The sequence below is a fragment of the Notolepis coatsorum genome (assembly GCF_963971535.1).
Source record: "Notolepis coatsorum genome assembly, chromosome: 5".
NCBI lineage: Eukaryota > Metazoa > Chordata > Actinopteri > Aulopiformes > Paralepididae > Notolepis > Notolepis coatsorum.
The window spans coordinates 16,212,600-16,226,793 of record NC_140169.1 but is presented as its reverse complement, the minus strand read 5'-3'; the positions used below and the strand labels follow the sequence as shown (position 1 = coordinate 16,226,793).

At 40.7% G+C, this 14,194-nt stretch overlaps 1 protein-coding gene across 1 annotated transcript; it reads left to right on the top strand.

Annotated features, from left to right (window-relative positions):
- The first annotated feature begins 2,467 nt into the window (after positions 1–2,467).
- On the top strand, positions 2,468–12,417 carry dbi (diazepam binding inhibitor (GABA receptor modulator, acyl-CoA binding protein)). Its single transcript, XM_084315434.1, has 4 exons — positions 2,468–2,582; positions 6,809–6,926; positions 11,426–11,488; positions 12,013–12,417. The coding sequence occupies exons 1-4, from the start codon at positions 2,568–2,570 to the stop codon at positions 12,084–12,086; spliced, it is 270 nt and encodes an 89-aa protein (XP_084171560.1). The 5' UTR covers positions 2,468–2,567; the 3' UTR covers positions 12,087–12,417.
- Positions 12,418–14,194: the final 1,777 nt, after the last annotated feature.

Here is a 14,194-nt window from a genome sequence, read left to right as displayed (position 1 = left end):
AAACATAGCCACAACACTGGTAAACAAACTACCCTCCCACTCAGGGCTTTATGGGGTAGAACACATAGTAGCTTACTACAAAAACCTAGGGGTCCGCAAGGACGACTTCAAGCTGGAAATGGTAACAACAGATGAGGTACTCAAAAAACTGAGTGCCCTCCAACCTAACAAGGCCACTGGTCACTGGTCTCCTGACAAGAACAAGTTACAGGTTGAAAAAACCCTCAGCTCGGAACTAGGCAGAATCTGCATATGGCTCGCTGATAACAAACTATCATTACACATGGGCAAAACGGAGTCCATTCTCTTCGGTTCAAATAACAAACTCAGCAAGACCGACGGCTTCTCAGTTACAGTGGGTGACAATATTGTCACAAGGAAAGATGAAATTACCTACCTGGGTTCCATCCTAGAGGCTAATCTCTCCTGTGACAAAATGGCATCCAATGTAATAAAAAAAGTCAACCAAAGAACTCGATTCTTGTACCGGATCTCCTCTCTGGTAAACAGGAATACCCTGAAGACTCTGGCAGGAGCACTCATTCAAGGGTACTATGACTATGCTTGCACCTCATGGTACCAAAGCACCTCAAAGGCGCTAAAAACAAAATTACAAACATCTCAAAACAAACTGGTCAGACTACTGCTTGACCTTACTCCTAGAACCCACCTCACCCCTGCCCACTTTGACAACCTAGGATGGCTTAGAGTAGACGACAGAGTACAGCAACTTGCAATGGGCCTGGTCTACAAGATACACTACACGACCAAGGTACCCATGTACATGTCAAAATACTTCCCAAAGGTCAGTGAATACCACGATCACAACACCAGAGGGAGCTCCACAAATCATGTTAAACCCAGATTCGGCTCAAATAAGGGACTAAACACGTTTAGCAATTATGCCACATCAATGTGGAACGCCCTACCCAAAGATGTAAAGGAATGTGGATCACTACCCCCCCCCCCCAATGTACAGTTTTGCTTGTTTATACAGTGTGTGTCCCCCCCCCCCCCCAACCACCTCCAATGTAAATTACCCAGTATGGTTGTCAATATCCCAATGTACCCAACCCCCCCCCCCCCCCCCCCCCACACAACCCCACCCAACCTCCTCCAGTGTACAGTTTCTACGTCAAATGTATATACTCCCTTTTCTTGACTCCTTTTGTATCACAAACAGTACTGTATTTGCAAATCTGGTATGTCATAAATGTATAGATGTAGCAGTACTGACTATCTGTATGTCATGTATGTCATATATGTCCTGATGAATTGAAAATGGGGGACGCTGATGTAAACAAGACGAAAGTCTTTCTCTGGTCTGCATCCCCTTAACAATTGTGTGTATTGAGCTGTACTGTATTGTACCCATTCTGCAATCTGTTAATAAAGTTTTCAATCAATCAATCAATCTAACTATAACTATTATTTAATAGTTTCCTTGAATACATGCTGTGATTTCTATGCTGTATTTACGATCGCTCGTCTGTCTGTTTAATGTTCGCTTTATGTAAATGATATGATAATTGTATGCCTATCTTTATGCATTGCTTTCATTCTGCGAATTTCATGCTATGTTTTTTTTATATTTATGTATTTTATGCCTGTCTATTGTATGAATGAATGAATGAAAACTTTATTTAACAGATTGCAGAATGGGTACAATACAGTACGGCTCAATACATACAATTGTTAAGGGGATGCAGACCTGAGAAAGACGTTTGTCTTGTTTCCATCAGGGTCCCCCATTTTCAATTCATATAGACATATATGACATACATGACATACAGATAGTCAGTACTGCTACATCTATACATTTATGACATACCAGATTTGCAAATACAGTACTGTTTGTGATACAGAAGGAGTCAAGAAAGGGGAGTATATACATTTGACGTAGAAACTGTACATTGGAGGAGGTTGGGTGGGGGGGGTTGGGTACATTGGGATATTGACAACCATACTGGGTAATTTACATTGGAGGTGGTTGGGGGGGGGGGCCGGGGGGCACACTGTATAAACAAGTAACACTGTACATTGAGGGGGGGGGGGGGAGGAGACACTGTACAAACAAACACAATTGTACATTGAACTATTGACAAAACCATACTAGGTAAATGACTGTACATTGGAGTCATGTACTGCTGTGAATCCCTTCTGGGCTGCAATTATTGTATGAAAGGTGCTATACAAATACAGTTTATTATCATAATGATTAGTACTGTAGTAGTAGTAGTAGTAGTAGTAGTAGTAGTAGTAGTAGTAGTAGTATCATTGAATACATAGAGAGCAACATTATTCCAGGCCGGGTGGCGTCTTGGCTGTCACCCTTGCCCTAATTTCAGCTGTGACGACCTGCCGTTGATTCGTTCCTCTGCCTGTCAATCTGTTGCCGGTGATCACCCCAACCAATAGATATGTTGGATATGACGTCAGTCAAGAAATCTGCCAATAGAATCCAGGAGGCGTGGAGGTTCTCTGCTGCAGGTCAGGACGCTGTGAGTCTCTCCCGTGGTCTCTCTTTTCAACAGCGAGTGGGCCTCTTGTGAAAAGGAATCGTAATCATGGCTGATCTTAAGGTTTGTATCGAATTTTATAATATTTTAACATCAATTTGCTGACCTCGGCTGCACGTTTCAAATATGTATAGCAAGTATTGTAATTGCGTTTCAAATGTATGCACGGTGATCGCACCCTCAACCATATTATGCTGCACGCTAGTTGTCTTGTTCATTCACACACAATAAATGCAGATGAACAAACCGTGGTTTGTCTTCTGTTCTAGCCGTTAGTTGCCAAACAGCGACAGTGGGCAGTGGCGTCGTGCAGCTCCATTTGGATGTGAACATCCAGTGAACATGATCTATCAATAGCCTCTAACGGTATTTTCTCTGAGGCCAATCGTTGGTATAGCTTGGGGTGTGGTGCTGCGTCTTGTGTGAAGATGGCTTTCACCTCGAAGCGATGTGTGCACTTACTGCCAAAATATTATAATTGTATTATATGAATGGCTCCAACAGCACACAGCTGTGTTTCTGCCGTGTGACAGGAAATGATGCGTTCAAGTCAAGTGCGCTCTGCGGAGACCAACTACTTTTTTCTTTTAATAATAGTAATAGAACTTATTACATTTTATAGTTTAAATATAATGTTAAATATGGATCATTGTGGCTTGTGAACCTGCATCACTTCTATCATTCGATCTGGAATGCACCTGAACAACATATTGTAGCTGGTGCCTGGAGGATGGTAGCCTTTAACCCATATTGTCAGTGTCTGCAACTTGATCTCTGCTCCTTTTTTATCTGTAGCCAGCATTGATTAGAGACGGGGGACACTCAGCTGGGGCCCTGGGTAGTCAGTTTCACTATTCCCCACACTTGCTACACCTCTGTATCATCTCTAATCAATGCTGGCTACAGATAAAAAAGGAGCAGAGATCAAGTTGCAGACACTGACAATATGGGTTAAAGGCTACCATCCTCCAGGCACCAGCTACAATATGTTGTTCAGGTGCATTCCAGATCGAATGATAGAAGTGATGCAGGTTCACAAGCCACAATGATCCATATTTAACATTATATTTAAACTATAAAATGTAATAAGTTCTATTACTATTATTAAAAGAAAAAGGTAGTTGGTCTCCGCAGAGCGTGTGCGCTTGACTTGAACGCATCATTTCCTGTCACACGGCAGAAACACAGCTGTGTGCTGTTGGAGCCATTCATATAATACAATTATGATACAGAGGTGTAGCAAGTGTGGGGAATAGTGAAACTGACTACCCAGGGCCCCAAGCTGGGGACGGGGGACACTCAGAGGGCCTTAAATTGTATATTATTTGAAGAAGAAAAAGAAAGGCCCTTCCTCCTAAATGGTTTAGTAGTCCAACCCTGCCCTCTTGATGCCGGCCGTGGTCACATTTGCACTAATGTTTTTTTTCAAAGGTGTGGTAATAACAGACAATTCGTGCCGCCCTTATTTCCACTATGAATGTGTCTATTATAATATATATTAATTCGTGAGATTGTCTGTAGGTGTGGATGAAGAGGGGGGGGGGGGGGGACTTTATGCCCAGAATGACTTTACTACGCCCCTGGTCATGGACCTCAACAGATTAGACTTCTGAGGCAACGCTTTGAAATTGTTGCAGTTTCTTAACACGCATTGCAACATTCTTGACAAATTCCTCTGGCTCTGGGATTTTTTTTCAAAGAAAATCTGATTACACATCATCAGAACACATTCTCTATTACTTGTTTGTTTTAGTATGTAATTCCCAAATGCTTCTAATCTTCAATTGCTGCCATGGTAACTAATGTCAAAATCACTATTTGAATGCTTACGTTTTTTAGTTTTCTGACCAGTCCAAACATTTAGGCTACCTACAGTACATCTGATGTACTACATCAGCATAGGAAATGGCTTATAGAAATAATAATCCAACATGAATAAAAAAAGAGAAATCGGTTCCTCTCTAGACAAGGACGTCATAAAGACGGTTTCCTGTTGTCTTTGAATCGGCTCCATTATTCAAATAGCCTCATTGGTTATGGTTTTACATCAATGCAAGTCCTATGGTACGCAAAGCCGCCTCCTCCTTTCTTCTGCACCATGTCCAGATGATGGGCCTAGTTGCACAAAGCCAGTATTGGCTGTTCTATCTAATGCTTGCAAGTAGAGTTGTTCCGAATCCGATACCAGTATCGGAAATGCCGCCTATACTGCCTAAAATGCTGGTATCGGTATCGGCGAGTACACGTAAATTCTAGCCTCCGATCCCATGACGTCATTTATCTCCTGCCGAGAGTGAGGATTATAAAATGAACGTGTTTTAAAGTGTGATGCTGTTTGTCATTTTAACAGCAGATACACTTTCTTAAATTCCATTGTCCCGACAGAGCGGTGTGACGGGGAGCTCGGACAGGATGTGTTTTGCTTGCTGGTGTTATAGCATTACCTGAAAAGCTAGCTAGTTGGAACAACATCCACTTTAACGTTACATCAAATCAGATGATCGCCTGTCCTTTCTCCAGGACCTGACACTGTCCGTCTATCAACAATAATGCACCCACGGTGAATCGTATTTAAGTCAAGTAGCTACTGACTAGCGTTAGCTGACTAACGTTATCAAATGTCAATGCGGGGAAGACGAGCTAGGTCAGCTAGCTTAGCTTGATAACGTTACCGTGGCTAAAGTTGGTGCTATTCATAATCCAGCAATAATGGCTGCAGACCTGCAAGCAAAGTACAGCAAGTGCCAAAGGATAAGAGTCTGAGGCGGAGTCTCAAAAGAGAATGTTGATTATTTATTTTGCATCGAAAATCACAACATAAACGGTAGTACTAGCTAACAGACTGGGTAGCGAGTGCAACACCGTCTAATGTCCGTGCGGATCATTGCAGTAGGGTATATCTGCAGTGTCGCAGCCCCATACTCATTGATTAATGACACTAATATTAATCAATCACCTGTTGTTGAATAAATACCATTACTTTCTAGTTATTACTAAAAAACAGTATATATAAAACAGTATCTGAAAAAAGAAGTTGAATTTATTTATATATTAGGAATCTGATCTGGAAGGAACAAATGGTATCGGAACATCTCTAAATTTGATTGGGGAGATCCGTCAATTTGATTCGCAGTCTGACGGAATTGGCTACCTGGTATAATATGATTTGTAGATGCATACAGATTGAAACAAAATTTAGCCAATCAGAGGCGCCAAATATCATGAAAAGGGCATTTATTTTCTATCGCCGCGCCAAGAAGTCATTGTCACTCAGCGACTCGAGAGACAGGATTACCCTCTAATTCTGCGCTCCGATACCATATGATGTAATTTATCAACAACACTGCGGTCTGCTGAGTGAGCATTATAAAACAAACGTGTTTTTAATCAACCGTGAATTAAAGTGTCAATGCTGTTTGTCATTTTAACAGCTTTTTTAAATGCCATCGTCCCGAGAGAGGGGTGTTGACGGGGAGCTCTGATGGGTTCGCTTGCTGGTGTTTGATTGATTGATATTGTGTTATTAGCATTAGCTGTAGAGCTAACCGAAAAAGCGAGTTTTAGCTTTAACGTTACCTTGGCTAGAGTTGGGGCTATTCATAATCCAGCAATAATGGCTGCAGACCTGCAAGCAAGTCCGGCCTCCACCAGACCTAGGTGTTCAGCAGTCTGATGGAGGTTGGCACGAAGCTACCTACTGTAAGCCCCTTTTGTTCAGTGATGAAGCTCTGTATCGACGGCCTGAGGGCATTAGTTTGTAATGGGTGCGAAGGGTGTGTGTGTTATCTACAACTATTTGGGAGGCCTTTTTAACTGTCCGTTTCTTGTGGATGCTGCTGAGTGGCTCCTGGTCCTTCCCAATTATCTTGCCGCTGATCTTAACGACCCTGTCGAGAGGTTTCCGGTTGATGGCACGCATCACTCCAAACCATGATGTGATGTTAAAGGACATTATTGATTCCACAAAGGAGTTGTAGAAAGCCTGCAGGATTGATGGTTGCACCTGAAGCTTCCTCATCTTCCTGAGGAAGAACAGTCACTGTTGGCACTTGGAGTGGATGTCATGGCCATTTCACTTCTCACAGCTGGGAAAACAGTTCAACTAGGTTAACAACCGGTCAACTTTTTCACAAACCTCTCTGGAATGGTTTTGAAAGTAATTTGGCTTATGATTTGTTTACAGTACTTTTATAAAACGTTCACGCTCCCTTGTGAAATGTCACAATTCACAACATTCTATAAGTGTTCACAGAATATTGTAAATGGAACATTTCCTTCTCCCCTTTTAGGCTAAGTTTGATGCGGCCGCTGACTCGGTCAAGAATCTGAAGGCGAAGCCGGTGGACGCGGAGATGCTGAAGGTCTACGGCCTGTTCAAGCAGGCCAACGTAGGCGACATCAACACTGGTGAGTGAGGCAGCAGCTTGATGCTGACTGCAGCTGCTTCGCTGCGCCACTGCAGTGCATCACACACCATCCCATAATGATGCACTGATACTGGTATCGGATGTTGTCCAAACTACATTATCTCATTGTTACAATGGACCTCTGGACCTTATAGTACACAAACAAATGACTGGCTCACACTTAAAATGGCTAGAGTTTGCACTGAACTAGATCTGCATTTGGCTTCTGTGCTGAATTGTGGAACACCCTACAGCTAAGTACACTTGTAGTGGCCGCTTGTCATTCCCTAAATATTTTGACAATGCGCCACGATGCACCTACTTAAGATGTTTTCTACTCGGGTAACTAGGGCTGTCTTAAATGCTTCGAAGCTTCGAACGTTCGATTCGATGGCACAAACTTCGAGCATTAAAAAAAATCGAAGTTTAAAAAAAAATAAAAAATATTATTTTTTTTTCAAAAAAAAAATTTCAATTTTTTTTTTTTTTTTTTTACTTCGATTTGGGTGTGTGTGTGTGTGTGTGTGTGTGTACTACCCATCCCAGTTAGGACAGCCGAATCCCGTCCAATCTTTCGCCGTCGACTAAAGACTCACTTCTTCAACCATTATCTGAAATGATAAAAAAAAAAAAAAAAAAAAAATCTAACCCCGACTAACCTTACTGTCATGCACTTGTCCTAATAAACTAACCTACACTGGAACACGCAACACTTTGATAAACATTGTTACTCAGCTGATAGAGTTGTACCCTTCTTGCTGTCTTGTCGTACAGAACTTGTAAGTCGCTTTGGATAAAAGCGTCAGCTAAATGACTAAATGTAAGTGTGTGTGTGTGTGTAGGTGTGTGTGTGTGTGTGTGCGCGCACCTTGTAGAATTCCACACATAAGAAAGAAAGATACTGGGATGAATAAACAAAATGGGAAATAAAATGTAGAAATGCATGCAATACATAAATAAATATGAATCTCCATATATGAAATATAACATTTAGATAAGGTGCTACTGAGATGTTTTGGTGAGTTCTTTGTTTTTTTGTGGAAGTTGCCCTTCTTAAAAATGCATGAACATTCACTGATAATTGGTCTGTAGTGGAGTCTACAAGGTCTACATTGCCGGACCATGTAGAATCCGGACCTTGTAGACTGACATAATTCTGTGCATAGTTTAGTCTACACAGGCCATATTTCAAATAATCAAAATCTTACTTCATTCATCTTAAACATTCTTGATTTGGGGGATTGGTAGTTCCCATGAAATCTGAAGTTGTTCAAACGACAACAGCGATCCACCTTGAATTAAATCACACAGCCGAGTGAAACCTTGTTGGATGCGTCAGTCACGAAAGGGGCTACTTAATTAATTAATCCAACCCACTTTATTTATAGAGCACATTTAAAAACAACAACGTTTACGAAAGTGCTGTACAAGTCCCACAACATAAGATTAAAAAAAAAAAAAAAAAATATTAAAATAAATAAATAAAACAATTTTTTTTTTTATTTTTTTTTTTTTTTTTCGAAGCTTCGAATTAAAATCGAAGCTCGGCCCCGAAGCTTCGATTGCCAAAAAAAGCTTCGAAGGTCAGCCCTACGGGTAACAAAAGTTGTGGATGTTGACAGAGTTTGAATGTCCAGGCGGCAGTTTGCAGGGTTTATTGTCCAAAAGAAAATTATGATTTGAGAACGGAACATTTTCTCTCTATTGCTCCGTGGCTCCACAACTCCGTGACTTCGTTGCTCAGGTAGGAAAATGTGTCTCAGCAGGTGCATAACGTTGCTCTAATTATAGAGGCTATTTATTAACACTATCAGTGCCGGCCGTGTTTACCTTTTTACCCCCTTGAATGCCATCATCCACTTCAATGTTGGCGTTAAAAATGCATAATCTATGTTTTAAATTGTGGCTATGTGTCTAATCTGCCCATCGCTTATCAATGACTTGTTTGCAGTCAACATTGTCGAAACGGATTGTTTTTTAATCGGTTCATATCCTTTTTATAGCATTTCGAAAAGCTATCGTTCTCTCGAAGATTTCCGGAAAATTTAAAGATTCCCCCATAAACGGCATTTATTGGAATATTCTCGAATACACTAGACACGTTGTCATTTGTCGGCCTATTTATGAATCGTTTTTAAATAAACGCTAGATTATCGATAGTATATGTGTACTTATGCACGCTATAGAGGTGGGCTGAAAAATCTATTCTCTCATTTCCTCAACATCACACACACACAGACACACACACGGCACATGCTGATATCTCAGTGAATACAGCTCTGATTATCCTAAAACTGGTAACATAGACTCCTTACCTTAGATCAGATGTTCTCCAAAAAGATTATTCCAATTCCTGATCGCCATTCCAAATATCGATCGCGTTTATTGATTGATTATTGGCTGCTGTAAATATATATTCCATGCTGCTTTCCAACTCGCGATAACTTCCCTCATCATCAGACGGCTTGCCAGCACAGTGGAGCCTGTTGGCTCCCCCCACAGGGGTCCAGCAGTATACTGCCCTGTCAAGGCTAACCGCAGTAACTTGAAAAAAGTAAAAATTTTGTTATGAGTGAAATTGACCTTGTCAATAAATGTTTTATCTTGTGACCAAGTTTCAGATGTTAATGTCGCTCAGTTTTGGAGATATGGGGTTTTAAAAACTGCAGTAACTACAAAATCACACTCAAAACCCAGGCAGACCGCAGTAACTTCCAAACAGTGAAAAATGGCTTTAAAGTGTTTTGACTTGCCATCCAAAATGTGTTATAGGTAGATAGATGATAGTACCCAGATTTAACATGTATTAATGAAGTAATCTTTAGGCATACAAAAATATGACATAATTATTTTAATTAACCCCAAAAAAGCAGATACTGCACTCTGCTGCACGATTTCCTTAAATAATTATACAGGTAATGTACAGGCAAAGTGCAGTAACTTCAAATACAATGTTGTTTTCCCTCCAGCTTTCATAACTTAACCTAGCCATTTTGAAAATGAAATTTAATACCTGAATATATTGGAATGGATGATCCAAATAAAATGGCTAGGTTAAGTTATGAAAGCTGGAGGGAAAACAACATTTTTTTACTTCGGTGTGTGTGCATGGGGCCATTGGGTGGGGCCGGGGGACAAATACACTGGAGGAAAGTAACGCAGCTCAGCACTGCCCAAATTATATCATCACTATTGCCTGTTTGAAGGATATCATCCTCAAACACATATACACCACCTACATGCCTATTCTCAGTCCTTGCCCCACAATGGTGGAATGAACTACCCACCCCAGTTAGGACAGCCGAATCCCGTCCAATCTTTCGCCGTCGACTTCTTCAACCATTATCTGAAATAAAATAAAAAAAATCTAACCCTAACTAACCTTACTGTCATGCACTTGTCCTAATAAACTAACCTACACTGTAACACGCAACACTTTGATGAATATTGTTACTCAGCTGATAGAGTTGTATCCTTCCTGATGACCTGTCGTACAGAACTTGTAAGTCGCTTTGGATAAAAGCGTCAGCTAAATGACTAAATGTAAATGTGAATGTAAATGCCTTGTAGAATTCCACACATAAGAAAGAAAGATACTGGGATGAATAAACAAAATAAGAAATAAAATGTAGAAATAAATATGAATCTCCATATATGAAATAGAACATTTAGATAAGGTGCTACTGAGATGTTTTGGTGAGTTCTTTGTTTTTTTGTGGAAGTAGCCCTTCTTAAAAATGCATGAACATTCACTGATAATTGTCTGTAGTGGAGTCTACAAGGTCTACATTGCCAGACCTTGTAGACTGACATAATTCTGTGCATAGTTTAGTCTACACAGGCCATATTTCAAATAATCAAAATCTTACTTCATTCATCTTAAACATTCTTGATTTGGGGGATTGGTAGTTCCCATGAAATCTGAAGTTGTTCAAACGACAACAGCGATCCACCTTGAATTAAATCACACAGCCGTGTTGGCTGCGTCACAGTCACGAAAGGGGCTACTTAATTCATTAATCCAATCCACTTTATTTATAGAGCACATTTAAAAACAACAAAGTTTACCAAAGTGCTGTACAAGTCCCACAACATAAGATAAAAAAAAAATATATATATATATATAAAAAAATTATTAATTATTTTTTTTAATTCGAAGCTTCAAATTAAAATCGAAGCTCGGCCCCGAAGCTTCGATTGCCAAAAAAAAATTCAAAGGTCAGCCCTAAAAAAAAGTAAGTAAAGAGGAATATACATGTGGTGCAGGAGCTCATGGCAGGCATTTGCTATTTTTCTCTGAATCATCTGGGAAATGGAAGAATTGACATCCTCAAGGCCCCTGCTCCCACACACAAGTCATCTTCTTTACATTTGATATACTTGAGATGTATCCAAGTGATGTTCTGAGCCAAATAGACTCTGTTTCTGTTTGATTACATTTATGATTTCATTAACTTGAATTTGTTCTGTGTATCTCTCTCTCTCTCTCTGTGTCTGAAGCTCGTCCTGGGATGCTCGATTTCGCTGGGAAAGCCAAGTGGGACGCCTGGGAGAAGGAGAAAGGTATTCAACTAGCCACTGTTGTTGTTTATAATCAGCGTTGTGAGACTAGCCACTGTTGTTTATAATCAGCGTTGTGAGACTAGCCACTGTTGTTGTTTATAATCAGCATTGTGAATATCCGTTAACCCTTTCATTCTCTGCAGCAGGTAATTTTTTCAGCCACAGTGGCTGGTGGATTAATAAATTCATGGAATTGTAGAAGATTTAAAGATTCAATACCTTATTACCATACCAACTTGGTTGTTAGGAATTTGCCTTTGCATGCTCATGATGAAAACATGACGTAAAACACCCCCCACCCCATAGAATATAACCAAGTCTGGTTGGTTGTTTACCTGCCAAAGTGTAGAGTATACAGACTTAACCAGCCACAGACGACATTTACCAGTATTTGGCAAATGGCAGGTGTTTTTCCCACTCTGCTCCACTGTTCAGTCTTCCATGTTGTTATTACCTCTAGGGCTTAGGGAGGGGGTATTTTTTACATCTTTTAACAAAACCGGTTTCAATTCTTTGTTTTCCAGGAAAGAGCAACGATGACGCCATGAACGAGTACATTCAGTTGGTGGAGGAACTGAAACAGAAGTATGGAATCTAATGTTGACTAATGAACTGCCTGGGCTTGACTGCTATCTGTTGAGAAACGCCACAACCTGTTTAGAAAGGCCAGCTGTGCCCACCACCAGCCCTCACTTTGCCTGTAAAATGCCTTAAACCCAAGAAGTGCGTCCTTTGCTACTACTGCGCCATTTCACACGAATGCCTAGTGGACCACGGCACCAACATTTCTGCAGATATTTTAGATGATAGATGGAACCCGTCCTCCACCAGCAAACAACCTTGTGTCTAAGCTGTTTTTCTTTTTCAATTAGTTGTACAGTCTCAGAACTCCTGTAATACTAATATAAAGCCAGATTTCTTGTAACAAAGTTGTTGTCCGTTTATTTATTATATATACACACACACACACACACACACACATGTGTAACGGATGGTATCGTGAAGCACAGTCAAGAAGGGCTGGGGTGAGTAGCGGTGCCAGGATGGTATCATGAAGCACAGTCACGAAGGGCTGGGGTGAGTAGCGGTGCCAGGATGGTATCATGAAGCACAGTCACGAAGGGCTGGGGTGAATAGCGGTGCCAGGATGGTATCATGAAGCACAGTCACGAAGGGCTGGGGTGAATAGCGGTGCTATGGGTTAAACTCACTCTCACATCCTCAAAAGACGCATACACGGTACAAAGAAGTGAATTCACCTCTTGGTTAGCAGTCTGTGTTGTTGTCCGCGGCGTGGGAGACCCGGCTTCGAAACTCCCTCGGGCCATCGAAGTTTGAGGTGATGTCGTCACAACCGTTACACATGTACCTTTTGCCTTTTTAGGTTAGTAATCTGTGCTAGTATGATTTACAGGATGATTAATAAAGTAAAATTTTGGGGCATGGATGAAACCGGCAAGTTGACACTTGACCTCTTGTAACTGACAGGCATGGTCATTTAGCCTACTACCTTTGCTCAAGGGAATAAAACAGTCAAAGGGTGCTAACGACTCCTGCCGTCAGACTTATTTTTCTTTGTTGGGCCATACTGAGTTTATTTGCATGCTGGGGCAAAAGTGGGCACTCTCCTATGAAGAGAGTTGGATGACGTTCAAACAAGAGGCAGCTCTGTATAGGAATGTGAAAAGTGGGCTCTACTGGATATGCTGCTTTGTGTTCGTCAGTCACTGCTCATCAGGCCAAGTATTCTGCTCGCAGGTTGGGCGGGCATAGGGACGACATGCATGGACCATTCCACAGGTCAAAGTTGAACTGAACTTTGACCAAGGAAGCAAGGCAGCATTTCCTTTCCAGTAAAAGTAGAGGTGACATATTTGATTGAGGAGCAACTTTGCCATGTTTAAGGTCTTTGAAACATATTGGCATTTTAAACTCTGATTTTCATTCAGCACATTTAAAAAAAGTTTTTTTGTTATATTCTTGGTGCATATTGACGTACAGACAAGGGTGTGCTAGGCTAGTGATTTGGCTAGTTTTGACATCAAAATTAGAAAACATTTTATTTAAAATATTGAAATGGACATTCCTGATATTTTAAGCAGTTGATTGCTAATCCACAGATAAATTGTTGGTGCACATGCATGCACATTATGACAGAACAATCAGGTAAAACATTTGTGAAAGGCCCCTTTAGGTTAAAACGGAAGGGCCCCCAAATTATTGTTTTCCTAGGGCCCCCAAAAGTGTATGGACTGCTCCATTAATTCATATTCAAGTCTAAGTAATTCAGATTTTTACTTATTATTTATGAGAAGGGTCAGGTGACTTTATTGGGTGTGTGCACAGTTGTTGATTGTGGATGTGGACATGATGTGCTGTGGAATATGCCCTCTCATAAATCTATAAACTGTTTAAAAAATTACAACAATAACATTCCCAAGTTTGAATGAATGAAAACTTTATTTAACAGATTGCAGAATGGGTACAATACAGTACGGCTCAATACACAATTGTTAAGGGGATGCAGACCAGAGAAAGACGTTTGTCTTGTTTACATCAGGGTTCCCCATTTTCAATTCATAGTGACATTTATGACATACACAACATACATGACATTTATGGCATAGGGACATATATGACATACAGGTATTTAGTACTGTTACATTTGTGACATATACGATATTCAAATATACAGTACTGTTACCC

Bases quoted from the DNA above. Each gene is read 5' to 3' on its own strand.
- dbi (XM_084315434.1), top strand. The intron at 6,927-11,425 runs GTGAGTGAGGCA...CTGTGTCTGAAG, and splicing joins CGTAGGCGACATCAACACTG to CTCGTCCTGGGATGCTCGAT. The intron at 11,489-12,012 runs GTATTCAACTAG...TTTGTTTTCCAG, and splicing joins CGCCTGGGAGAAGGAGAAAG to GAAAGAGCAACGATGACGCC.